This window comes from Coenobita brevimanus, chromosome 61, assembly GCF_032717465.1.
Source record: "Coenobita brevimanus isolate Jiangsu-jjx chromosome 61, ASM3271746v2, whole genome shotgun sequence".
Classification (NCBI taxonomy): Eukaryota; Metazoa; Arthropoda; class Malacostraca; order Decapoda; family Coenobitidae; genus Coenobita; species Coenobita brevimanus.
This window is the reverse complement of record NC_137014.1, coordinates 36,088,411-36,115,867: the sequence shown is the minus strand read 5'-3', so window position 1 is coordinate 36,115,867 and position 27,457 is coordinate 36,088,411. Positions and strand designations below refer to the sequence as shown.

At 45.1% G+C, this 27,457-nt stretch overlaps 1 protein-coding gene across 1 annotated transcript in view; it reads right to left on the bottom strand.

The window, feature by feature from the left end:
* Positions 1–4,197: 4,197 nt before the first annotated feature.
* 5-HT2B (5-hydroxytryptamine receptor 2B) overlaps positions 4,198–27,457 on the bottom strand; it is a 100,253-nt gene continuing 76,993 nt past the window's right edge. The window contains exons 2-6 of the mRNA XM_080275320.1: positions 17,123–17,240; positions 7,680–8,752; positions 6,542–6,629; positions 5,130–5,301; positions 4,198–4,632 (exon numbers count right to left, since the gene is read on the bottom strand). Of these exons, the coding sequence (XP_080131446.1) occupies positions 4,393–4,632; positions 5,130–5,301; positions 6,542–6,629; positions 7,680–8,752; positions 17,123–17,240 (1,691 nt within the window). The 3' untranslated portion in view covers positions 4,198–4,392. The remainder of the gene's footprint in view (positions 4,633–5,129; positions 5,302–6,541; positions 6,630–7,679; positions 8,753–17,122; positions 17,241–27,457) is intronic.

Genomic DNA, 27,457 nt, shown 5'->3' with positions numbered 1-27,457 from the left:
TGATAGATAGATAGATAGGTGGGTAGAATAATGGATGAGGCTTCAATAGATAGATTATTTAGGGATGAAATGATGGATAGATGAAGGATAGATAAGTAGATAGATATATGGATAGGTGAGTAGGGTGATGGATAAGAGATAGATAGATATGGGTAATAGATAGATATGGATGATAGATAGAGATATGCTTAAGTAGATGTGGATGATGGACTTAGATAGATAGGGATGATAGGCTTAGGTAGATATATATGACTAATAGGTAGATAGATAGATAGATATAGGGGATAAGCTTAGATAGATAAGTTAAGAATGATAGATATAGGTGATAGACTAAGGCAATGGCAAGCAGTTAGGTAGATAGATAGTTGGATGGATAGATATAATAGTCTATCGAGCCTAATAGATACATGATAGATAGAAGGTAAACCCTCATAGATGTATTTTTATGTATACAATGAATATTATACAGGAGAGAGAGAGAGAGAGAGAACGACTTATTTCTCTCACATCTTATAGTAAAAAAAGCCAAGTCTCTCTCTCAAAATCTCTAAGTTAGTTTGACCTAAAAAAAGAAAACGAAGAGAAAAGAAAACGACCCCATACCGCGGAACCGAGCATCTCCCTATCATTATTATTATTATTATTATTATTATTATTATTATTATTATTAACTTCCTTGGCGAGAAATAAAGGAACGATGATTGGAAAAGGAAAATTAGAATAGGGGGGAGGGAGAGGATGGACTGAAATATATTGCCTTTAAAACTGTAATTATATATATTTTTAAGGATCTAATATTTTCCAAAGTTTATTATTATATATATATATATTTTTTATTTTTCTCCCCCTAAGTCAATCTCCTCCCCTCCCTCCCCCGGCCGTCTCCCTCATCCAACCCTCGCGTTATATAAAGGATCGCGGATATGAAGTACCGCGTAATTCGAACATCGCGTTATATCAGGTATCGCGTATATCAAGTATCACGTATATACATGTCGAGTATACTTCACGGGTATAATTCGCGCTTATAATCGTGACTAATATAATCCCCCATTATATTATATGCCAGACGATTTTTCTCGGCCAGAAGTGGGTCATAGGAGCCCGAGAGCGCGAAATAATAACAATAATTTTTTCTATTTTTGCCAAGGATTATTTTGCCTAGTATCTTGTGATGAAAAAATTTTAGTTGTCTCTTCAGATCGATGATGTATATATATTCTTATTTTTTCTTGATTTTCTTGCATTTAGGATTCTCTCTCTCTCTCTCTCTCTCTCTCTCTCTCTCAGGCTGAATTAAGTCGCTAACCCACACTTCTCCCGATAAAATAAATAAATAAATAGGCTAAATCCTGCTATATCCGGATTAACGAGGCAGCCTTAACCCCTTCAGCGCAATGACGTCCTGTATATGTCTGTTTATCTATCTATCTATCTATTATCTATCATCCTACTTACCAGTTTATATTCTTTTCCTTCTCAATTTCGGAAAGTCGGCTCGTACTAAAGGGGCGTAATAAAAAAGATATACAGTATATACACCTCTTTCAGTAAAAATAAATAAATAAATAAAGATAATAAAAACTTCTCTAATCACAAATTTTTAATGCTCAAAAAATAATAAAAATAAAATAGTGAGGAAGCAGCAAGAATTAAGCTTTAAAAGTGGGTCAGTGGAGGTCAGTGAGTCAATGGAGGTCAGTTAGAGGTCAATATAGGTCATGGGATTGGAGGGGTCAATGAGGGTCAATAGAGGTCAATAAGAGGTCAATATAGGTCATGGGATTGGAAGGGTCCATGGAGGTCAGTGAGGGTCAATAGAGGTCAATAGAGGTCATGGGATTGGAAGGGTCAATAACGGTCAGTGGGGGTCAATGGAGGTCAGTAAGAGGTCAATATAGGTTATGGGAATGGTGGAGTCAATGGAGGTCAATAAGAGGTCAGTGGGGGTCTAATGGGGTCGATGGAGGTCAGTGAAAGGTCAGTATATGAACCAACTCCCCCAGGCTCATTCGAAAAGTAAACCCGGTAGACTGCAGGCCTGAACTGAACCATCTTATAATCTACCCTACTTCTCATTCTCATCTGCCATCTCCTTTCATCTACCATAGCTATTACTTATCTACCTCATCCTCTGTCAGGTATATTCTTTTAGTGGGACAGGAGGGAAGGGAGTGACCTGTGTATAGGCAGTGGACCCAACCAGTTATATCAGTGCCACCACGTGAAGGCCACCCTCTCCAGTAGGCTAGGCTAGGGACTCCCAAGGCCGTATGCTCGTCATTTATAAGCTCCCTAACACCTCTTCCTTAGCGATTTATTTCACAGACTACTCATTAATATCCCTTGGTTTGCTTCTTATGTCTTTTCAATATCGACATAGATTGCGTAACACACGAGGGTATAGTAACGGAGCAGAATAACAAAATAAATCGGTAAGGAAAAGTCGTTAAGTAAGATTCCTAACCGTACTTAATTACCGTCCTTAAACATGTACTCTCGCCGTTTAAGGAAGTTCCCTAACACCGTCTCCTAAGTGACTTATTTTGCTTGGTACACCTTACTGTCCTTCTCCGTGCTATTATTATTATTATTATTATTATTATTATTAGATAGGCTTCATTAATTCCCTTAACTTCGAGAGGCCTTTCTTAAGACTTATTTTAATTGTCTTGAGATGGTAAGAGTGGACTGTAGAATACGTCATCGGACTAAAGAGGTTAAGCGCGTTTCTCTCTCTCTCTCTCTCTCTCTCTCTCTCTCTCTCTCTCTCTCTCTCTCTCTCTCTCTCTCTCACACACACACACACACACACACACACACACACATCTACAAGCAAGCAAGCGCACAAGGCAAAACAGACATGGGCAATTACTTACATGTAGAAACACACACACACACACACACACACACACACACACACACACACACACACAGACGGCCAAGAAACGCACACAGACGCCAGACAAGGAGCGGTAATTGAGCAAGTTGTCCTTTCCAACGTACACGAGGCAATTAGGGGGGTGGGGGACTGTGTGTGTGTGTGTGTGTGTGTGTGTGTGTGTGTGTGTGTGTGTGTGTGTGTGTGAACCCCTTCAGCTCGAGGACGCCTTTCCTAGTCTCCAGTAGGCACAAGAGCGCTTAACACCTCTTCCGTAGCGATTTATTTTAGCCTTACACATTTCCATATCCTCTCGGGAGACTTTATACAGTAGTTCGTTCACTTTAACTTGGCCTAGTGGCAGAAGACAATGTTATGGCTCTACATCCTTTCCACAGCACTTCTTCGTGACTAGCATCTTATTCTAGTGTCAGTCTATTGTTACATCTCAGCATTCAAGGAGGAGAGATGGCAGTTCTGGGCCAAGTTAAACTGAAGAGAGGAGAGTGATAAAATAAAGAGGGTATTATTAAATCGCTTATGATCCGGACGATTTTATGCAGCTCAGGAGAGACTAATTAATCCCTCAGATGGTTTCCTAAGCCTAACACCTCTTCCTTAGCGATTTATTTTGAACTCTACGCCCCAGGATCCTCTTGTATTTCAGTTATATAAACCACATCATTATTGTAACGGTGTAGATGCAAGAGAATGACGAGGTGCAGTAGGTAAAATGAATCGCTAGAGAGGAGGTGTTAAGAAGCTTCCCATGCCACCTAAACTACGGCCCAGAGTCAAATAAAGCGTCGTCGGGCTGAAGGGGTTAACATCGATGGTGCGCGTTACTCTTGCAGACAGACATATAGGTACGGCTGCTAATACTGTAAGGTTTGGGACGTAGGTGGGCGTAAAATGGGCGTAAGGAGGGGGGGGGTTAATATATATATGTACAAGGAAAAACATACATAGGAATCTCTATATTCTCAGGAAGCTTATCTGTTATGAGTACGTATCCCCCTTCGTCGTTCATTTATTTTTTTTTTCGGCTGCTTAACATTTTCTGACGCGCCTTTTCTCTTATAGCCAATTATGTAGTTTATTCGGCATTTACAGAGCTGCTAGAGTCCCTTAATTAACAGGTAGATATATATGCATACGGAAATGGCAAGCGAATTGGCGGTAACAGTCCAAGCTACACGTACAGTAGATTCCCCCCAGGAGTTTGTGACGTCATAAATGTAAACACACACACTGTCCGAGTTCGCTGCCAAACGTCTTCGGCACACTGAAAGCTTAAAACTGCATCATCCCTCGTACTTATAGTAGCACAGTTATACATTTTCCCTCGGAGTACTGTTGAAAAAAAGTAAGGCAGTCTTATATTAGGGTTGTCATGATAATCGGGTAAAGAAAACGTCAGGAATAATCATGACCGAAGGAAGGAGAAATTTTGGCGGGAACGGACGAGTGCGCGCGCCAAAATTTTCGCCTTCCCTTTTTTTCGGATCTCCTCAAAAGTGGTATTTCCTGTTCCTCTCCATGTCGCACTTCATGATCTTGAGGAAGGTCTGCCTGAAGGTCTTGTTGAAGAAGGTGTAGAAGAAAGGGTTGACCATGGAGGACGCGTAGCCCAGCCAGGTGACGAGGTTGATCATCTCCTCGCCGATGTGGAGGCCGCAGGAGATGAGCACGTTGATGATGAAAAATGGCGCCCAGAGCAGTACGAAGGTGAAGAAGACGACGCCCAAGACCTGAGAAGAGAGAGGGAGAGGGAGAACGGTTACGTAGGAGAAAAAGAGGATAAGGGAAATAAGAGAATGACGATGTTAGAGGGAAATGGGAAAGAATGTTTACCACCGCACCGTTCGATAATGATCCCAACAACGGTACGAAGGTGAAGAAGACGAGACAGAGAGAGAGAGAGAGAGATTTAGTGGGTAGGAAAAAATGAAGATTATTGCTGAGGAGAGGAAATTAATTAAGGATGATTACCTGTATTGAGCTTCATTCCCAGTTCCTGGACATTTTCTGCCTCATCTTCCCTGCTGCTCTCTCTCTCTCTCTCTCTCTCTCTCTCTCTCTCTCTCTCTCTCTCTCATCCTGTTTCCATCTCTATCCTCCTCGTCCAAACCTTTCACACAGTCAGTATTACTTCTCCCTTTCTCCTGCTCTCTTTCCCTCCTTCCTTCTCTCTCTCCCTCTATCTCTCACTCTCTCCCTCCTTTCTCTCCCTCCCTCCCTCCCTTACCTTCGTGGCCTTCTGCTCCATCCTAATGTTCCTTCCGTGTCGCTTAGAGGAAACAAACTTGAGAGACGCGGAACAAGACTGCTGCCGCCATAGCCCACGCGAGGACGAGGAAGAGGAAGAATCGGTGGAGCTTGGTTTGTGGTGCACCATTGTCGTCACCTGTCCCCCTGATCTGTGAGAGAGAGTTAGAGATAGAGTTAGAGAGAGAGAGAGAAAGTGGGGAAGAGACTGAGGGAGATTGAGAATGTTGGGTGGGGGAGAGGAGGCGTGTGGAGAGAGAGAGAGGGAGAGGGGAGGGGGTAAGGAGGAGAGGGTGTGAATGATAGCATGAGCGAAAAGGAGGAAGACTTGGAAGTAAAACAGGAAAAAATAGAAAAAAAATAAGATAAAGGGAATACGAGAGAGAGAGACAAACAGACAGACAGAGACAGACAGACAGACAAAGACGCAATACCAAGAAAAAAAATAGTAGAGAAGAGGAAAGGGAAGCCATAAATATACATAAATACCTACGTACAGTATAAATATAAAAAAAACTCATACTTAAAGTCCCCCAAAGTACAGACCAACTCAGAATAAGAAAGATATTACATGTACTACGCTAAGAAATATTACACGTAGCACATCAACTCCCAGAAGTTTACCCTCCTCCTTCTGAAAATCCAGGTTGTAATATCTTGGAGACGGGAAATGAGTTGTTTGTAGTTTCTTGAGAAGTTTAATGAAGGCTGAAAATACGTCTTGAGATTTAGGTAAGATTTATGTAAGAAGGGGGGTTCTGTTGATGTTTGGGGCTGTTCCTTCTACTCTCTTTCTCTCTTTCTCTGTCTTCTCTCTCTCTCTCTCTCTCTCTCTCTCTCTCTCTCTCTCTCTCTCTCTCTCATTCCAGTCCTTTGTTCCTTCCTCCTTCTCTTCTATTTTAGTTCCTGTTTTCTCCACTCTCTCTTTTTCTCTTTCTTTTCTCTCTTCCAATATTCTCTTTGTTTCAGCCTTCCCTCCACCCCTCCTTCTTCCTCCAGTATTCTCTCTCTCTCTCTCTCTCTCTCTCATTATGCGGTTTGCCTCTTTTTTAATAATATTCTAATTCTTACTTTTTTTTTTCTCTCTCTCTCTCTCTCTCATTATGCAGTTGGCCCCTTTTTTAGTAATATTCTACTTCTTACTCTTTTTTTTTTTCTCTCTCACACACACACACACACACACACACACACACACACACACACACACACACACACACACACATTATGCAGCTCGCCTCTTTTTTAATTCTCCTTCCTACTCCTCTCTCTCTCTCTCTCTCTCTCTCTCTCTCTCTCTCTCTCTCATGCAGTTCGCCTCTTAATTCTACTGCCTACTCTTTATTCTCTCTCTCTCTCTCTCTCTCTCTCTCTCTCTCTCTCTCCCCTACTAACCTGAGTGCGGCGCGCGTGACAAGGTCCTGGGGTGTTCTGGGGGGGCTGGACCCCTCATGCCACGGAGAAGACAGAGACGCATCCTCCCCTGTAAAAAAAAAAAATTAATAGGACAAGGCTAGCATGTTAGGTGGAGTCAGGATTCCTTGGGCTTGAATGAGGTGTGGATGATTGTGTGGCCCACTTCACCGGGTATGATGATAGTTTTTTTTTTTTTTTTTTTTTAGACTTTGGATCCTACGTCACCCCACCTTTAGGTCGAAAAAAAGGTAAGGACGATGATGATGATGATAACGAGGTAATTAAGGTGTCATTTGCAGGAATAAACCGGTTGTAAGAAATTGCTAATGACTTGGCTAAGCCCTCTGGAATGTGGGCCAGTTAGGGAAAAAAATGGGGCGGTAAGGGAGTTGGGAGGTGGGGAGGAAGGAGGGGAGAGGAGAGGAGGAGATGGGAGGGGGAGAGAAAAATTGGAGGAAGAGGGGAGAAGAGAGAGCGAGACGAGAAAGGGAGGAGGGGAGAGAAACAGAGGAAAGAAGAAGAACTGAGAGGAAAAAGAGGGGAGAAGAGAGGACAAAGGGCGGAAGAGAGGAGATGAGAGGAAGCGAGAAGAGGAAAAAAGGGGAAAGGAGAGGAAGAAGGATGAAAGAAAGGAGAGGAAAGGTTGCAGGAGGAGGAGGGGAGAGGAACAAGGAACATGAGAGGAAGCGAGAAAGGAGAGAGGGAGAGGAAAGGAAGAGGAGAAGAGAGGAAGAGGAGAAGTGGGGTCGACTGATAACACAATACCTAAATCTGGCACTTAAAAATTTCAGACACATTACTTTGACCACACAAAATAAGAAAGAAAAAGAGGGGAGTGGAGAGGAAAAGGGGAGAGACGAGGAAGCGGGGAGAAGAGACGAGTTGAGGAGAGAGTGAGAGGGGGAAAGAGAGAGCAGATGAAGCGAGGAAGAAGAAGATATGGGAGAAGGGACTGTGATGGAGAGGAAGGGGAGCGATGCAGGAAGCGAGGAGAAGGAAGGGGAGAGGACAGGAAGGGAGGAGAAGGAAGAGGGAAGGGGGAAGAGGAGAGAAGAGGAAGGGAAGAGGAAGAGCATGACCTTTGAGTTGCGGTAGAATGTCAGATGCTGTTGCTTACTGTTATTATGTCGTCGCAAGCGGCACGGCACGCGGCAACAGGCCAGACACCCTCGACTGCCGCTGTGCCGCCGCTGCTCCCCCCTCCCTTGGCTGTGGCGGCGGGTGCGGTAGGGGGCGGGGGATTCGTGGGGGCGCGCCTCCCCCTCCCCAGGGCCCCCCGCCGCCCGCATGTCCTCCAGGAAGAATCTTGGGGCGCAGGAACAGGGAACGGCAACTCCGCTCCCCTCCTCCCCACCCTCGCACTCTCCCAGCCCCTCACACTCCCCCACTCGTGCCCCCCTCCCCCCGGGATCGCCGTTCTGTTCGCAGGCGGGGGCGGGATCCTCCACCTCCTGGCTGGCGGGGCGGGGGCGGGGGCGGTGGTGGGGCGAGGTGTTGGTGGAGGTGGGGGCGGAGCGGGCCCCTGGGGGGAACACGCTCAGCTCATAGGCGGGGGCTGGCGAGGGGGGCGCGTGTGGTGGGTAGCCGCGTTCGTTCCCTCCTGCGCCCTCTGCCACTGCGCTCCCGCCCCCTCGTAGCAGCGCGGCGCGGTGGTAGTGGTGACTGGTGTAGCGCACAAGAGGGGGACGCCTCAGGGGACTACTACTGAAGCGACGAACCTTGGTGTCTGGCGGGGTGGGGGTGGGGGGCGGCAGGGGGCAGGGCGGGGGAGGGGGCGGCGGTCCCAGATCCTGCTCGGTGAGGGAGACGGCGGTGGTGGTGGTGAGGGAGGAGGTGGTCTTACAAAGCAATCTCTTCCATCTTAGTGAGCGAGGGGAGGGCGAGGGCGAGGGCGTTACCTCCACCCCCCCTACCATCATCCCCTCACCAAGCTTCTTACTGAGGAGGCGCACCGTGAGGGCGTACGTCACCAGCATGATCACCAGCGGGATGTAGAAGCAGATGACGGAGGCGATGATCTGGAAAAGGGACACGGGGATCTGGCACACCCCGTCGACGATGGTGGCGTGGGGCGAGGTGGCGTACATGAGGGAGAGTGGCAGTGAGGCGGCCAGGGACAGGCACCACACCAGCACGATCTTCAGCACCACCCGCCGGCGCGTCTTGTGGCGACCAAACTTCATAGGGAACCTGCAGGGGTGGGGGAGAGAGCAGGGGGTTAGTGGTGGGGGGATGGTGGGGGAGAGGTGCCGAGGGAGGAGAGAAGAGAGGGGGTTAGTGGTGGGGGGTGATACGGTGGAGGTGCAGAGGGGGGAGAGAAGGGAGGGGGTTAGTGGGGGGGGTGATAGGGTAGGGTGGGGGTCGTGGGAGGCACAAGTACAGTCGCATGCAAAAATTCGGTTACCTACCCTAGCAGCTTTGGCGGTGGAAGGTGTTACATGAATTAATTTTATGTGAGTCAGTACGAAACACATAAAGAATATTAAAAGGAAGGATACTGTGTTCTTAAGGAGGGATTGAGAAATATGGAAGGCAGGGGACAGTACAGGCAGAAAATTATCACCGAACTTTTGCCCACAGCTGTGCAGAGTGAGTCAATATGCTGGTATTATTTCCTCACTTTTTAATTCCTGAACGAAATATATAGAAAGGGAAAGACATTTGAAAGACACCCCTCAAATTTCAACCATGCTGTGTGAAAAGAAAAAAAAAACATTGAAATTTTATCTATATAGTCCATACTTAATGATATCTGTTGTCTCTCTCTCTCTCTCTCTCTCTCTCTCTCTCTCTCTCTCTCTCTCTCTCTCTCTCTCTCTCTCTCTCTCTCCGAATGGGATAACAGGAGGCCAATTAGATGTTATTTGATTCCTCGACCCCCCGTGGGTGTGGTGATAGTGGTGGTGGTTGTGGTGGTGGTGATAGTGGTGCTGATAGTGAAGATGGTGATATTTGTGGTAATGATAGTGATGGTTGTGGTTGTGGTAGTGATGATGATGAGGGTCGTAGTGACAGGTGACAAACAGATATGAGTGGTGAAGATGGTGATGATGGTCGTGGTGAGAGAGATGACGGTGATTGTAGTGGTTGTGGTGGTGGTGGTGGTGGTAGTAGTGGTGATGATGACTGTGGTGTTGATGGAGGTGATGGTTGTTGTGGTGGTGGTGGTGATGATGATGATGATTGTGGTAATGGTGAGGTGGTGGTGGTGATGGTTGTGGTGTTAGTGGAGGCAGTGATGGCGGAGATGGAGGTGAGGATTGTTGTGTTGATGGAGGTGATGGCTGTGGTTGTGGTGGTGGTTGTGGTAGTTGTGGTGATGGTAGCGATGGTGGTGAGGATTATGGTGTTGGTGGAGGTGATGGTTGTTGTGGTGGTAGTGGTGTTGACGATGGTTGTAGTAATGGTGGAGGTGATGGCTGTGGTTGTGGTGGTGGTTGTGGAGGTGGTTGGTGAGGATTGTGATGTTGGTGGAAGTGATGGCTGGGGTTGTGGAGGTGGTTGTGGTGGTGGTAGTGGTAGTCATGATCTCTCAATATCTCCCACAAATTGGATTCGTGCCCAGCAGGTGACAGGACAACAAACAAAATCGATTCTCTATTTTTTTCCTTTTTTTTTCCTTTTTTTTGCGAGCGAGATTTTTTTTTTTTTTTTTGAGAGAGAGAGAGAGAGAGGACAAGAATATTATAGGAACTCTTCCTGTCTCTTTGTTCCTTCAGCAAATAAAGTTTAAAAAATAAGTCGCAAGTGGAAAGTTGTTAAGAATTTTCATTTTCATTATGCAAGAAGAAAGGAATAAATACAAAAAAAAATCCGTGTTAAGTTCGTGTTCTCGTTGGTTTTAAGATTTTTTATTTTTTATTTTTTTTTTTTGAGCTATTATTATCCGAAAACAATAGATTCCCTCCTTGGCCGACCCCTAACCTTTCCTTTCCAAGTTTGGTTAAAATCGGTAAAAATTTGATTATTTTTGTTCACACACACACACACACACACACACACACACACACACACACAGATAGATAGACTGATACACACACCGCTTAAAACATGACGCTCTCTTTTTCATCGCGAGCGCGGGTGTAATTAAAAATAAGTATTTACTACATAATTGACCCCAAGATGAAGATTACGAGACTAGATGATGTTAAAGGCGGGAAAATCTCTAGAAGGGGCCCGGTCCGTCAGTCACGCCTAAGGATTTTCGGCAAAGCTCTTACTAATGATTTTCACACAGGTATTTCACTCCAGCGTAGCCCCGTATGGTCCCGCATCTGACGTATTTTATGTCAATCTGTCTGTCTACCTGTCTATCTGTCTATCGATCTGTCTGTCTGTCTATCAATCTGTCTATCAATCAGTCTAAATATCTGTATCTGTTAATCTACCTACCTATCTATCCATCTGTCTATCTATTTATTAATCAGTCACCCTTGATCAACTCTGGGATTGGGCATTTGGCAATAGAGTAGTGGTGGAATGAACGCCATTATCTCCCTCACTTTGCAATTGCACGTGCACTTTTGAACCATGCAACACTGCAATTTTTGGCCATTTTTGTTTCGCGTTGCACCAAAATGAACGTTGGCGTCGGTGTGCAAACTCTCTCTCTCTCTCTCTCTCTCTCTCTCTCTCTCTCTCTCTCTCTCTCTCTCTCTCTCTCTCTCAGTTTATTCGTAGTGCGTGCAAAAGGGGATTAGGCGCGTGTTTGTTAGGCCAATTATGGAGACAGTATTGCCGATGTGTGTGTGTGTGTGACTAAAAATAACGTAAAGTGAAAGCCATGGTAACAAATATTCCAAAAATTACAATTATTTCGAATATTGATTTTTTGTAATAAGGAATTCAGAAAAAAAAAAAAAAAAAAAAGAGCAACAAACACGATTGACTTCAGAGAGTCGCTAGAACGCGCCTAAGAGCCATGGGAGGCGGGGCGAATATAAACACGGCTGGGTGCACTTCGGCTCGGCTAATTTCACCTTTTTTTTTTTCTTACCTCTACTTCTTTGTGGGTTAAATTTGGTAAGATAATAGCATGGATGATACTATTTTTTTTTTTTTTTGACACTTCCTCTTTCATATAACTCGGTACCTCCTGATGAGCCGAATACTCGTTCACGGCGAGATTATTTTTTTTTATTTTTTTTATTTTCGTTGTCTTTTCATATGTATAGTGGTTTAGATAATATTACCTTTTACTGTTTTTTTTTTTTTTCACGTGCGAAGAACCCGTCAGAATTTAAAAAAAAAATATCGAGAGCTTTTGTTAATCGCATTCGGATTGCAATTCGTGTTGGAAAGAAAAATCTCGCAATCCAAGTTTTGAATGCCTTACTTAAAAAAAAAAATTGAGTTTAGGAAATGTAATCACCTTCCAAAACATTTTTACTTTGCGCTATTAATTGCGTGCGAGTTTAGCAAGAGAACTGCATATCAACGCATTTTTTTGAGTGAGTGATGTTAATTGCATTCGCGAGCATCCAAAGCAACATTTTTATCCTCACACACTGCACTATTCTCGCTAATCAAGTGGCATGAATAGACAGGCTTCATCGTCCAGTATATGAACCCGCTCTTCCTCCCGGTAACTCGAAACACGGAACGAAACGGGTAAGTGTGCATGATACTCAGTGGACTATGGTCGGTGAAAACAAAGTGGATCATTTTCACGGATAATATTCTTTCCCTCTGGTTACCGAACAGTATTTCCTCAGTTACCCCAACCAGACACTACTTCTCTCCTTACAATATACCTTTAACCCCTGCTAGTTATATATCCATCGCTAAAATCCAGTGGTAAGACGAAATCCCTGGGTGAGGTAGAGGTGAGGCTGCCATTCGTCTCGGCGGGCCAGCCAATGAGAATCAAGCTCTTGGGGGATGACTTCTCATCAGCCAATCATGTGCAAGCATTCTTATTACGTCACGGTCTTCTCCCCTCGAGCGCATCGTGGCATCACTCGAGTTTTTGTTGTGGTTTGTGATGCGTGTGTTTAAGCAACCTCCACATTTCTACGGCTCTTCAAATGGCAAGCAGATTCCCACAGGTCTAGAATTGCATTATTTTATTCCTTGGATAAGCTAGATTAGTTTGGGTTGGACTAATACTGGTTGCATTGGTGTACGGTGCATTGTACGTAACTACACATGAAGTAACCTGCATAATTGCACCTGATGAGCTTCATTTACATAAACACTAATGTCTGGCATATTTCCTTCACAAACAAATCAAGGTGGTGCCGTAATAAGTATTGTATTTGATGGCAACAGCGAAGGGTGCACTATCCGGCCCGTACCTCGCAGTTGCTAACGGCGAATTTTTACGAGTGTTGTAATGGTAATATTTGTACAGTGCCGGTCCTGGTAATTAAAGATATTAGAAAACGTACCTTATTGACGGTTAATATTCCATGTAATATATTTAATAGGATCTGATTTTCGTCGAAGCTTATTTCAGTCATACGATTGTTGGTCAGACGCGTCTCGTGAGAATGCACGGTAAACAAATGTCGCTACATCTGTTCACAAATGGGTTGCTTAGAGAGGGTTAGCACAGTTTTATTTCTAACGTCTGCATATGTGGAACGAGTTAGGATAGATTAAAATAATGTGGATGATTCTGAGATCCAGTAACAAGTAATTAGGTAACAAATAATTACGCTAGTCGTTCATAGGTAGCTCCGTGACTTAATTGCAAGAAGTAAATTATAAGGCTTTCTTCGTTCGGTCTTGTAATCATACCTACATGATCTTAGAGGTATTTCAGGACGTATTGATGTTATTTGCATACGTATTTCTCCTGAAGAGCTATAGCAGGATTTATTTATGGCGAAGATTAATTGCATTCCAGGTGCAGTTTGAGATATCATGACATTCTGTAGTTCATTCATTCATTCATTGCCAGACGCAATGTATCCCAAACGGGGTGGCCAAGGGCTTAGAGTTAATTGTTTTTACAGGGAGGGGCACTAATCCTCCACCAACCCCACTTGACACGTAGGGATGCCAACAGCATCTGGTGTTCCCAAGCGGTCACCCATCCAAGAACTAATCTGTAGTGAGATTTTTTTTTTTTTTTTTTTGTTAGGTTTAGTGATTAGTGACCTTCTGAAATATTTTTTTATGTTTTATTAATTGCAATGGAATATGTATAGAGAGAAGTGTTTATTTCACAGTATAGTTGCTGAGCTTCTTTTATCAGTTCCATTTGAGAGGATGCCAGACAAACCGACTTAAAAAAAAAATGCATTGTTGTGGTATATTCAGTGAAAAATTTTAGTGTTAATTGGGAGATACTGGTATGTTGAATAATTGTACTGTCAGTCATCTTAACCCCTTCACCCCGATGATGTATATTTTAGCATTGCTCCCACCAGACAATATTATGATGATTTGGAGACACTTCCTGAGCTGGAGGAGGTAAATATTCACCCAGAGTTAATATCAGATTGTAGAGATAATAATAATAATAATAATAATTATAATAATAATAATAAATAATAATAATAATAATAATGACAATAATGTTACTACTACTACTACTACTACTACTACTACTACTACTACTACTAGTAATAATGTCTCCAGATTGTGAACGAAACTTAGTTGACAATTACTAGCTGAAAATACGAATCCTAAATATTTACAGATAAGATTATTACCTTTTTTTCCTTCATTTCCTTCATCCCCTCTTTTAATTTTCTTTCCTTTTTTCTTAGCTTTTCATTTTCCTTCTTTTTGGTTTTCCCTCTCCCCCCCCCCTTTTTTTATGTGTCGCATTTCCTGAGCCTCTTCAAAACACTACAGTAATACAAACTCCCTACAGTGTCCAGCGCTTTCTCCTCTCCTAGTCGATACTCGTGCCTGACATCCAGCTTCCCACGCCGTTCCGAAGCCGTTCTCGTCTGTAACTGCTTCATTATCTCGAAATTCCCGTGTACCGATTCGCCCACCAGGGGAAGTAGTCGTAAAGGGCAAAGGTGTGTGTGTGTGTGTGTGTGTGTGTGTGTGTGTGTGAGAGAGAGAGAGAGAGAGAGAGAGAGAGAGAGAGAGTTCAGAATGGATGAGGTGGCTATGGGACTAGTGACGTCATTACCTTTCTCTCTCTCTCTCTCTCTCTCTCTCTCTCTCTCTCATAAATACAATACTGCCCTTAGAATAAATAAAGGGAGGGGGGCGGGGGTGTATTTCTCTCCCTGCTTAATATATGTGTGATCAACTGGGCTATTTTTGTCTTTTTTTTTTAGTTGCAATTTAGTTTTTTTTTCTGTTTTCCACATGAATATTTTTTTTCCAACTTGTCTAATTTTTGAGCGGCCTTCAGGAGGGTAAAGTTTGGTTTATTTGTAGTTTTTACTTTTTTTTTTTTTCTTGCAGTGATTTTTTTTCATATTTTTTTATCTTTATTTTTTCTTTGAGTGGAGTTCCTTGGTTGTTTGATAATTCATATTTTGAATGAGTTAAGCATAGCAGCAGTTCTGTGGAGAGAGAGAGAGAGAGAGAGAGAGAGAGAGTGAAACCTCGCAAATGAAAAGGGGTGTCGTCTATGTGTGTGAGAGTAATGAAAAGGGGGCTTGTGTGGTGAGAGAGAGAGAGAGAGAGAGAGAGAGAGAGATAGAAGGAAGTTGAGAGGGAAGGAGGAAAAGAAGTTAAGACGAAGGAGCAAGAAAGCGGTGTGAAGGAGGAAGGAAAGTTTGAGAATTAGTAAGAGAGAGAGAGAGAGATCCCCAAGGTGCAGAGGAGCCCGGGATAGACGAATGAATGCACGAACGACTGTGACTGACGAACGATTGAGTGACGAGAGAATTGCAAAGCGAGGGACGAAAAAATATTGCAATCAGATGCCGGAAAAAAAAAAAATGCGCTGGAAAAAAAAAAACTTGAAATCATTGAAAAAATTAATCCCCTTTTCAAAAATTCTTCCACCATTTTTTTCCACCGCGAACTGAAAAAAAAAAAAAAAAAAAGTAATCAGTGACTCTCCCCCTCTTCTCCCCCGTCTCCCCCCTCCACCCTTTCTCTACCTCCCCCCCCCCCACTTCTTCATTCCCTCTTCCCTCTTACTGCCGCCCGTTTCTTTCTCTCCATGCCCCCCTCCCTTTTCCCTCCTTCCCTTCCCCCTCCTTTTCTCTCCTCCTTCACCCCCTTTCTTGCCCTCCCCCCCTCCCCCTCTTGTTGTCCTCCTCTCCTCCCTTTTTATCCCATCTCCTCTCCTCCCCCCACCGCTTATCCCAGTCTTCCTCTCCCCCTCCATTCACAGTCCCCTCCCCTTTCTTTCTGTATTCCTTGTCTTCTCCCATTTCTCCCTTCCTCCTCCCCTCCTCTCTTCCTCCTGTTTCTTCCTTATCTTCCTTCCCCTCCCCCTTTACCATTCTCCTCCTCTCCCTGTGCCTCTGCCTCTCCCTCTCTTCCCTTTCCCCATCCTTTTCTCCCTGATTCTCCCCATTTCCCCTCCCCTTTTTCCATGGCTCTCCCCTTCCTCTTCTCACCTTCATCCTATCCCCATACCCTTCCTCTCCCCATACGCTTCTCCCCGTACTCTTCCGCTTCCGTTTCACTTTCTTTGCTCCCCTTCTTTCCCCATCTTCTCCCTGCTTCTTCTCCCTCCCCTCCCTCTTCTCCCTGCTTCTTCCCTCTCTCTTCTCTCTGCTTCTTCCCTCTTCCCTCCCTCTTCTCCCTGCTTTTTCCCCTCCCCTTTCCCCGCCAGCACTATACATTTGCGATTGGCGCGGGTGTGGTGTGGCCATGCAATCCCTAACAAAGGCTGTGTGGTGTGGTGTGGTATGGTGTGTCGTGTGGTGTGGTGTAGAAGTGGGTTTGTTGATGTGGTGTGGTGTGGTATGGTGTGTGGTGTGGTGTGGTGTAGAAGTGGGTTTGTTGATGTGGTGTGGTGTGGTGTAATGTGGTATGGTGTGAGGTGTCGATTTGGTGTGGTGTGGTATGTGGTGTTGTGGCGTAGTGTGGTGTGGTGGTACTGTGTGTGTGACCTATAATTCCCAACACAACACCATCACCTGTATTGCACCGTAGTGTAGGGTGTAGTGTTAGATGAGAGAGTGACTGGCGGAATAGTAAATTAATATACCCATGAATAAAATCTAAAAAAATCTATAAAATGTCTCAAAATGCCATATTTTCTTCTTGGTATTTAAAGTATATGAGAAATTCTCTTTGAAAATTCGCGCGCTGAGGATGCAAAAAAAAAAAAAAAATGGGATCAAAGAAAACGGCTTCCTCTAGGACCGACTTTTAAGGGGTAACTTCGTGAGAAAAACTACCTCGAAAAAATATACTTGTATATATACAGTTTTTTGAGTTTTTTTTTTTTTTTTTAGTAGAGAGAGATATCATTTAAATTAACCTCTTCAGTCCGATTACTTCTTTTCCACCTTTATAGACTAATTAATGATGATTTTTATGCAGCTGAAAGGTTATTTTTGAGAGAGAGAGAGAGAGAGTGATGGGGGGGGTAGAGATCTCGTTTTCATTTTAATCTTCTTTTTTTCTTTTTTCCTCTTTTTTCTTTTTCTTTTTTTTTCTTTATTTTCTTTATTTTCTTACCTGAGAGAGAGGAAACGGTCGACCGAGAGTGTACAGAGGTGCATGATCGACGCTGTACAGAAGAGGACGTCCAGAGAAATCCACACGAGACACAGCTCCGAAGAAAACGGGAAGTGGCCTGTAGGGGGGGAGAGAAAATGGGTTAGAGGGGTGGCTTAGGTAGATTGTTTTGTTTGGTTGGTTGTTTTTGGAAAGGAATTATGGATTTTTGTTTGTAATGTCTTTCTGTTCTCTTGGAAATTACTACACACACACACACACACACACACACACACACACACACACACACACACACACACACACACCTGGACAACACTGGATACCGCCCCATTCTCCCCCCCCCTGTCTCCCCTCCCCCTTTGGACATTACCCCCCTTCCCCTCGGACACCTACCCCTTCCCCTTCCCCTTCCCACTGGACATTTCCCCTTCCTTTTGCACGGTGGTTATTCTCCCTCCCCTCCCCCATCTCCCCCATCCCCTCCACCCCCCTTTCTGGACATCCCCCCCTTCCCTCCTCCATTCCTCCCTGGACGTCACCCACCTTCCCCTCTCCCCCTTCCTCTTTCTCCTTCCCCTCTTCCCCTCCTCTCCTCCCCCCGCGGGATATATTAAGTGTGAATTCCGGTAGGCTTACTCAAAGGCAATATGAGAGAGAGAGAGAGAGAGAGAGAGAGAGAGAGGGAATGAGAGAGAGAGAGAGAGAGAGTAGAAAATTAAGACAAGCCAAGAACTGCATGCTGAGAGAGAGAGAGAGAGAGAGAGAGAGAGAGAGAGAGAGAGAGAGAAACAGGGAGAAAGGGGAAACAGACCGTTCCTACCAGTCTGACCGGTCCTAAGAATCGGTCTTTGGGTCTGGTTGCGAGCCAGGTGTGTTAATTATTGCACCACCGACACCTGAGGGAGGGAGGGAGGAAGGGAGAGAAAGACTGCGAAAGGAGAGTAGAGAAGAGGGGAGTGGAAGAGGGAAGGGAGGAGGAAGGGGGAGAGAGTGATAAGGGAAGGAGGGAGGAGAGAATGAGGACAGAGAGAGAGAGAGAGAGGGGGGGGTATAGGTTAAAGAGAGAGGAAGGAGAAGGAAGGACTGCGAGAGGAGGGAAAGGAGGAAAGAGGGAGGGAGAAGAGTGAGAGAGGGGAAGGAAAGAGAGGGAGGGGGGTGGAAATGACTGCGAGGGGAAGGGAGGAGAAGGAAAGAAGAAGAGAGAGGTAGGGAAGGAAGAATTGCTAGAGGAGAGGAGGGGAGAGGGGATGGAGGCGAGAAGTGATGGAGAGGGAGGAAGAGGAAGCGAAGGACGGAGAGAAATGGGAAGAAAGGGAGGAGGAGGGAAAAAGACCGCAAGGGGAAAGGGGGGGAGGGGTTTGATGATATCGCGAAACTGATATGATATGAAGCGAGTGAGAATAAATATATGCACATATTTCAAGTCGACTGGGTGTGATGAAATATAATGATGTCTCCATCGATGTTTGTCTGTCTGTCCTCGCCATCATCATCGTCCTCGTCCTCATCATCATCATCAGTATTATTATTACCTCCGCCAAGGATGTTTTGTTTTCACCCATGTCCGTTTGTTTGTTTGTTGGTTGGTTGGTTGGTTTGTGAGCAAGATTACACAAAAACTACCGGACGGATTTGCATGAAACTTGGTAGAAGAATGTGTCTTGGCGCAGAATAGACTCCATTAAATTTTGGTGTGGATCTGGCTAAAGGTGCGGATCCAGGATTTTTTTTTTTTTTTTTTTTTAACATTGCGAGATACGACGTTTTTCGACATTTTCGTAAATTTGTCAATGAATATTGCATGGATCTTGATGAAAATAATAATCAGGCATATTTAGAATGTTGGTATCTACGAATGTGTACAGTTTGGCGCAGATCCCTATAATATTTCGGATCTAGCGGATTTAAGTATGCCTTTATAGGGGGTAATGTTTTTCCAGCTGCCGTACAGTAACAAATAGCACTTGATTGAATTAAAAGGAACGGCATGTTAGGCCTTTGTGGAGGTATGCTTTCTACTGAGTGCTTTTCTAGTTATTATTATTATTATTATTATTATTATTACGGTATTCATATAGTTGTTATTTTCAGGTATGTGGTGCAGTTACCCCCCCCCCCCAAACGGTGCAGTACCCCATGAAACGGTAAGGTGTGTGTGTGTGTGTGTGTGTGTGTGTGTGTGTGTGTGTGTGTTTTTCATGTATCCTAGCCTGTGTATGTATATTATGTGCACCGTTGCTTGTGTATGTAGATGGTGTATACATTAACTTACACAATTTACACATCAAGCACTGAATTACGAAGAGAAATGTGTACTGTATGATTCATTTAAAGACCTGTTGTTGTATAATGTATGAGAAGGTATACACAGGGAGATGTATAGCGAGAGTATAATTGTATGTCCAAATGTATAGCCTAGGACGGTGTATAAACTGTATCTGAATAATACATCTTTACTGTATAATATATGAATGTATGAGAATGTATGGCAAGGTGTTTATCGTCGGATTTATGGAGTTTGCTTGGTGTATGGGTTTTTTTTTTTTCACCTGTAAAAAAAAAAAAAAACGATATTTTGAGAAAGTGTTAGTGTTGTTTTGTGTGTATGTGGACGCTCCCTAACACCTCTTCCTTTGCGATTTATTTTTGGATATGACTGGTTAACATCCTTCTGTAGGTTATTTATGCAGAGTATGGTGGCGATGATTGAAGAATATGTAGGATAATAAGGTGTAATAAGCAAAATAAATCGCATACGCGGAAGTGTTAGGGGCGAGACAAATACCCTATGTCTCTTAGTACTGTGTTTGCTCGCTCTGTCTTGCGGTTGACGGGGCAGATAATTTAGTAGGTTTTTCATGCTGTCTACCTGTCTACCTGCCTGATTAATTAGCTCGTTAAGGTGGGGCGGAAGGTACAGTTGGAGGGGGAGAGGAGGAGGGAGGGAGGGAAGAAAGTGAGAGGGAGAAGAGGAAAGGAGGAGGGAGGGAGGGAGGGAAGGAGGTGAGAGGGAGAGGAGGAGGGAGGGAGGGAAGAAAGTGAAAGGGAGAGGAGGAAAGGAGGAGGGAGGAAGAAAATGAAAGTGAGAGGAGGAGGGAGGGAGAAAAGGAAGGTGTGAGAGGGAGAGGAGGAGGGAGGGAGGAAGAGAAGGAAAGTGAGAGGGAGAGGAGGAGGTAGGGAGAAAAGGAAGGTGAGAGGGAGAGGAAGAGGGACGAAGAGGAAAAGGAGGAAGAGAAGGAAGGAGAGAGAGAGAGAGAGAGAGAGCCTGTGATTGGTCCATACGTCTCTCTGGGGGGCTGTGTCGGCGATTTTCTTTGGTGACGTCATTTGTTTTTATTTTCTTGACACATCCAGACGATTTTCTTGATACATCCAGACGCTTTTTTTTTTCTTGACATCCAGACGATTTTCTTTATTTTCTTGATACCAGACTGTTTTATTCGGCTTAGACCACTTTAGTAGTGAAGGAGGGAGATAGGATTATGTGTAAGTCAGTCAGTCATTTAGTCAGTAAGTTAGTCAGTCAGTCAGTCATTTAGTCAGTAAGTTAGTTAGTCAGTCAGTCAGTCAGTCATTTAGTCAGTAAGTTAGTTAGTCAGTCAGTCAGTCACAGTCATTTAGTCAGTCAGTCAGTCAGTCAGTCAGTCATTGTAATCGTCAGTGCATTTTCCGTAGACTTTTATAGTGTTTGTCCCTCGGGGTTGGAGAGAGAGAGAGAGAGAAATTAACACCTGAAGAGATTGGTGATGGGGAGCAAAGTAGAAGCGACAGAAATTGGTGAAGTCTTTTGGTGGAGAGAGAGAGAGAGAGAGAGAGAGAGAGAGAGAGAGAGAGCAGGTTGGAGGAAAAACAAGCTGATGGTTATATAATGTGACTCGGGTTGTTGTGATGGGGATGAGGAAGGAAGGAAGGAAGGAAGCAAGGGAGGAAGGAAGGAAGGAAGGAAGGGAGGAAGGAAGGAAGGGAGGAAGGAAGGAAGGAAGGATGGATGGATGGAAAGAAAGGAATTAAGGAAGGAAAGAAGGAAGACGAAGTTGAAAAAGGAGAGGAGGAGGAGGAAAGCATGGAGAAGGGGTGGAGGGGAGCATGAGGGGAAAGGGGAGGGACAGTGGAGGAATGGAGGAGAGAGAGAGAGAGAGAGAGAGAGAGAGAGAGAGAGGGGTTATTACTCACACACACACACACACACACACACACACACACACACACACACGGAACAACCCATAGAGAGGATGTTGTCTTCGCTTGGTTGTTTGTGTGTTTGTTTGTTCCTGCCATGTGCCTCCAATGAGCAAGTGTGTGTGTGTGTGTGTGTGTGTGTGTGTGTGTGTGTGTGTGTGTGTCTTTCCCTCTGCTTTGCTTGTTTTCCTTACACTTTTCTTTTCTTCGTCTGTTTGTTTTGTTTTTGTTTTGTTGTTTTACTTTCCTATTCACCTTTATCTCTTTTGTGTTTGTCCTTGTTTGGTTGGGTTTGTATTTTGACTCTCTCTCTCTCTCTCTCTCTCTCTCTCTCTCTCTCTCTCTCTGCTCTATCAATTCCTTCTCCCCTATCTTCTCTTTCTCCTCTCTTTATCTACTCTTTCTTCTCTCTTTATCATCTCTTTCTTCTCTCTTTATCTTTCTCCTCTTTATCTAGTCTTTCTCCTCTCTTTATCTACTTTCTCCTCTCTTTATCTACTCTTTCTCCTCTCTATCTACTCTCTCCTCTCTTTATCTACTCTTTCTCCTCTCTATCTACTCTCTCCTCTCTTTATCTACTCTTTCTCCTCTTTATCTACTCTCTCCTCTCTTTATCTACTCTTTCTCCTCTTTATCTACTCTCTCCTCTCTTTATCTACTCTTTCTCCTCTCTTTATCTACTCTCTCCTCTCTTTATCTACTCTTTCTCCTCTCTTTATCTACTCTCTCCTCTCTTTATCTTCTCTCTCTCTCCTCTCTTTACTCTTTCTCCTCTCTTTATCTACTCTTTCTCCTCTCTTTACTCTTTCTCCTCTCTTTATCTACTCTTTCTCCTCTCTTTACTCCTCTTACTCGCCATCCTTCCCCTCACCCCTCTCTCATTCATATTTTTTCCCCTCCTCTCCCCTTTATTTCGCTCTCTCTTTATCCTCTTTTCCCCTCTCTTTAAATTTATTGTCGTGGGGTGATTTAGAGAGACGTAAAAAAATAATAGAGAGAGAGAGAGAGAGAGAGAGAGAGAAGGGGAGGGAAGAGAATGCGAGAAAAATCCAGAGAAGAGAGAGAGGGGAAGGGATTGTGAGGAAATGAAAATAAAGAGAGAGAGAGAGTTGACCGTGTTAGCCTGTGAGTGAAGGAAGGAAATGAAGGAAAAAGGAGGTGAGGAAAGAGAGGGAGAGACAAAGGTGAGGAGGGAAGGAAGGAGGAATTTAGGAATGAAGGAGAGAATGGAGGAGGGAGATAGTAGTGAAGGAAAGAAGAGTGAAGGAAGTGAGAAAAGGTTTGGGAGGGAAGGAAGGAAGGAAGGATGAAAGAAGGGAGGGAAGGATGGAAGGAAGGAGAGAGAGAAGGAAATGAAAGACAAATACAAAGGATGGATGGAAAGTAGGGAGAAGGAATGGAAGGAAGGAAGGAAATATGGAAGGGAGGGAAGGAGGAGAGAGAACAAAGGAAGGACAAAGGAGAGAAGGAGGACTGGTGTTGATGAAGGAAGAAAGAAGGATGAAGAGGGAGGAAGGAAGGAAGGGAGGGAGTGGAATAAGCGAGGGAGAGGAGGAAGGAAGGAAGGAGGGAGGGAGGGAGGAGATGAAGAAGGAAGGAGGGAGGGAGGAGATGAAGAAGGAAGGAGGGAGGGAGGGAGGAGATGAGGAAGGAGGGAGGGGATGAGAAAGGAATGAAGGAGAGAAGGAGGGAGGGAGGAGATGGAAGACAATGATGGGGTGAAGGAGAGAAGGGAGAGAGAAGTAGCAATTGGTGAAGGAGGGAGGGAAGATTTATGATGGAAGGAAAGAAGGGAGAGAAGGAGAGAATAAATGTTAAGTGAATTATTGAGAAAGAATTATTATTTTTTATTTTAAGCTTACAAGTTCATTTATTTAGACTCTCTCTCTCTCTCTTTCTCTCTCTCTCTCTCTCTCTCACACACACACACACACACACACACACACACACACACACACACACACACACACACACACACAGTCAAGAGTACGATAATCAGGGTAACTTTAGGACACCGTGATAAGCCTTCAGTCCATCCCGTGTCCTTCCTTCACTCTCCTTCACCCTCCTTCATTCCTTCCTTTCCATCTCTACTTTCCTTCCTTTCTGTTACCTTCTGACACTTCCCTTTCCCCCCTCCTTCTCCCCTCTCTGCCTCCTCCTCCTCCTCCTCCTCCTCCTTCTTTCCTTCCTTCCTTCATTGCCCATAACTTTCACTAATACCTCCTCCCCTCTCCTCCTCCTCTCTCTCTCTCTCTCTCTCTCTCTCTCTCTCTCTCTAATCCCCTGTCTACTTCTCTCCCTCCCACCCTTTGTCTCTCCCACTTTAATCTCTTTCTATCCTTCCTTTCTCCCTCCCTCTCCCTCCCCCCCCTCTCTCTCTCTCTCTCTCTCTCTCTCTCTCTCTCTCTCTCTCTCTCTCTCTCTCTCTCCCCCCCTTCTTCCATCTCTCCTCCCTTTCACTCCCTTCCCACTCCATCCTCTCATTCCCTCCCTTATTCTCTCCCTGTTTCTCTCCTTCCTTTTCTCTTTTTTTCCCTCTCTATCTCTGTCCTTCATTCTCTCCCCTTTACTATTTTCTCCCTCCTTTTTCCTCCTTCCCTCCCTGCTCCCCTCTCACTTTTTTATCTCTTGTCCACCCTCTCTCCCGGCCGCCATTTTCTCTACCTCCCTCCTTCATTCCTCCTTCTCTCCTCCCTCGCGCTTCCCTACATCCTTCTTTCCCTCCCTCTCCCCCTTCCTCCATCCCTACTTTCTTCTACTTTCTCACCTTTCCTCTTCCTACATCCTTCTTTCCCTCCCTCTCTCCCATCCTCCATCCTTACTTTCTTTCCATGCCTTTCCTTCCCTCTCTTTCCTTCTGACATTTGCATCTTTTCTTACTTTCTTTCCCCTCCTCTTCCTACACCCTTCTTTCCTTCTCTCCTTTTCCTCTCGCTTCACTTCATTCTACATTTTCTTTTCCCTTTTTCCCTGTCTATCTCCTCATTCTTCTTTCTTTCCTTCCTGCCTTTTTCCACCCTTTCTTCCGCCCACATTTGTCTTCATGGAATCCACACTTATATTCTCAAGTTCCCGGAAGAGGTGGATATGAGGGAGGGCGGCGATGGGGGAGCGAGAGATATAAGGCAGGGAAATAGCAGTGATTAGATGGTGGTTGGGGAGAGGAAGCACTGATGAAAAAAAAAAAGAGAGAGAGAGAGGACCGGAGGGGTAATTGGTTAGAGAGAAAAAAAGATAAAAGCAGGTGTGTGTGCAAATTGGAGGTGTGTGTGTTAATTAGCCAGGTGTGTATGGTAATTGGCCAGGTGTGGTGGGGTTTGAGGAAGTGCTAGGTGTGGATTTTTGCTTACAAGAAATGGGGGAAGAGTTTGGATTGTGTTTTTTATTCGTGTGTGTGTGTGTGTGTGTAAGGGTGTTCGTATGTTTTTCTGTTTTATTTGTATTTAGATCTAGTTGTATGGAACATATAATACACACACACACACACACACAGTAACCAATATCAGTCAAAGGTGGGGAAGATTTTTAGCAATTTTTTTTTCATTTATTTGTAATTAGCTGTGACATATTCCACAGCAAAAAAAAAAAAAATCGTGTATCTTTGACCATTATTTTTTTTTTTACATCTGGGCATAAGGCTTTGTTGTTGTTGTTGTTGTTGTTGTTGCGATTGATAGTTCCTTTACATCATCTCAGGACTTTTTGTAAACTCCTTAAAGATGTGTAGGTGATTATGGAGTAGAGGTGGGGGTCATGCAGTGTGGGTGTGGTATCGTGCAGTGTGGGTGTGGTGTCGTGCAGTGTGGGGGTGGGTTCGTGCAGTGTGGGGGTGGTGTCGTGCAGTGGGGGTGGGGTCGTGCAGTGTGGGGGTGGTGTCGTGCAGTGTGAGGGGTGGGGTCGTGCAGTGTGGGGGTGGGGTCGTGCAGTGTGAGGGGTGGTGTCGTGCAGTGTGGGGGTGGTGTCATGCATGCGGGGGTGGGGTCATGCAGTGTAGGGGTGGTGTCATGCAGTGTGGGGATGGGGTCATGCAGTGTGGGGGTGGGGTCGTGCGGTGTGGGGGTGGTGTCGTGCAGTGTGGGGGTGGGGTCGTGCAGTGCGCGGGTGGGGTCATGCAGTGTAGGGGTGGTGTCATGCAGTGTGGGGGTGGGGTCTTGCAGTGTGGGGGTGGGGTCATGCAGTGTGGGGGTGGGGTCAGATAGCTATAGGACTCAGTGAAGAGGCGAGGTGAATGAGCACGCGATCCCCCCCCCCCCAGAAAAGCACGGCAGGAAAAGTCATCAGAACACCTGGTTAATTAGCGAGATCACCTGAGTCTCCACGTGCAAAGATAGTAATGAAGGTGTCCCAGTAGGAGAAACAGGTGATGAAAGAAGGGACAAGAGTAGGTGGAGGTGAGAGAGAGAGAGAGAGAAAGCAGACAGACAGGCATACGTGGGGGGAGGGGGGGTTGTCTGAGCTGAAAGGGTTTGTTAGATTAAGACGGAGAGAAGATGACTTAAAGGGAGCTCTCTCTGTCTCTGTCTCTCTCTCTCTCTCTCTCTCTCTCTCTCTCTCTCTCTCTCTCTCTCTCTCTCTCTCTCCTGTATATGTGCAAGGGAATTCATGGGCCTTTGTGTGGGAGTTTGAAGGCTTTGTGTGTGTGTGTGTGTGTGTGTGTGTGTGTGTGTGTGTGTGTGTGTGTATCTCAAAGGCTTGGAACCTTACTCCACCTCACTCTGCCATGTTATTATGAGCAGGGGGAAGGAACGTCGTGGAGAGAGAGAGAGAGAGAGAGAGAGAGAGAGAGAGAGAGAGGAAAAAGGTAGTGAGCAAGGACTATAGAAGAAATGTCCAAGAAAAAGAAAACAAGGAAGTAAAGAAGAAAAAAGAGGAAGTAGGGTAGGAGCAAGGAAAATAGTGGAAGGAAGGAAGGACGGATGGAACGAAAGAAGGAAGGAGTGAGAGAGGGACTACCTGAAGGAAGGAATTAGAGCCAGGTGAACAGCATCTCCTCTCTCTTGTTGCCATTATTGCAGCGTTGCCACATCAAAGAGTCTATTAACTGCAGTTGCAAGTGGCACTCCTTCTCAGATGTTTACAGAGAGGCACAATGCATCTTGGTTCTTAAGAGTGAGTCGGACGTAGGAGGATGTTAGGGGATGGGGGAGAAATTAGGTGTTACGTGCATCCAGGTGAGATTGGAATGATTTAAGTAATTTCCGGTTCAGTTTAGCCAGGTAGCTGTACAAGGCCTCCCTACCCCCCCATTGAGCTCCCTACCCCCCCATTCAGCTCCCTACCTCCCCATTCAGCTCCCCTACCTCCCCATTCACCTCCCTACCTCCCCATTCAGCTCCCCTACCTCCCTATTGAGATTCCCTGCCTCCCCATTCAGCTCCCGACCTCCCCATTTAGCTCCCTATCCATTGTACTCCCTACCTCCCCATGCAGCTCCCTGTCTCCCCATGCAGCTCCCAACCACCCAGTGAAGCTTGCTACGTGTGATGCTATTCTCGTTGTGATGTTGGGAGGTGAAGATGTGGATGTGACAATGTGCTTTCCTGTAATCTTTGTAATAGTGTGGATGTGGGTGTGGGTGAGGGTGTGGATGTGGTTATGGATGTGGGTGAGAGTGTGGATGGGGATGTGGGTGTGGGTGTGGATGGGGATGTGGGTGTGGGTGAGGGTGTGGATGGGGATGTGGGTGTGGATCTGGGTGTGGGTGAGAGAGCTGTTTGTAGGACCTTGTAACCTTTGTAGCTGTGTGTGTGTGTGTGTGTGTGTGTCCTGTAAGCAATCTCTCTCTCTCTCTCTCTCTCTCTCTCTCTCTCTCTCTCTCTCTCTCTCTCTCCCTGGATCATTAAGTCATGGAAAGGGAGGGATTCTTTTTCTCTCTCCCTTTCCTCCCTTTTTAATCCTCTGGTCAATTGAGGGAGGGAGGGAGGGAAGAAAGGCGAGGGAGAAAAAAGAGTCAGTGAAGGACGGAAGGAAGACAGGGAAGGAGGGAAGGAAGGAAGTGAGGGAGTGGGGATAGGAAGGGAGGTGAGAAAGAAAGAAGGAGGCAAGGAAGGAAACACGAGGAAGGAGGGAGGAATTGAAAGAAAGGAAGGAGAGAGAGAGAGAGAGAGGAAGAAGAAAGGAGTAAAGGTAAATGAAGGAAGGTAGAATGAAGGA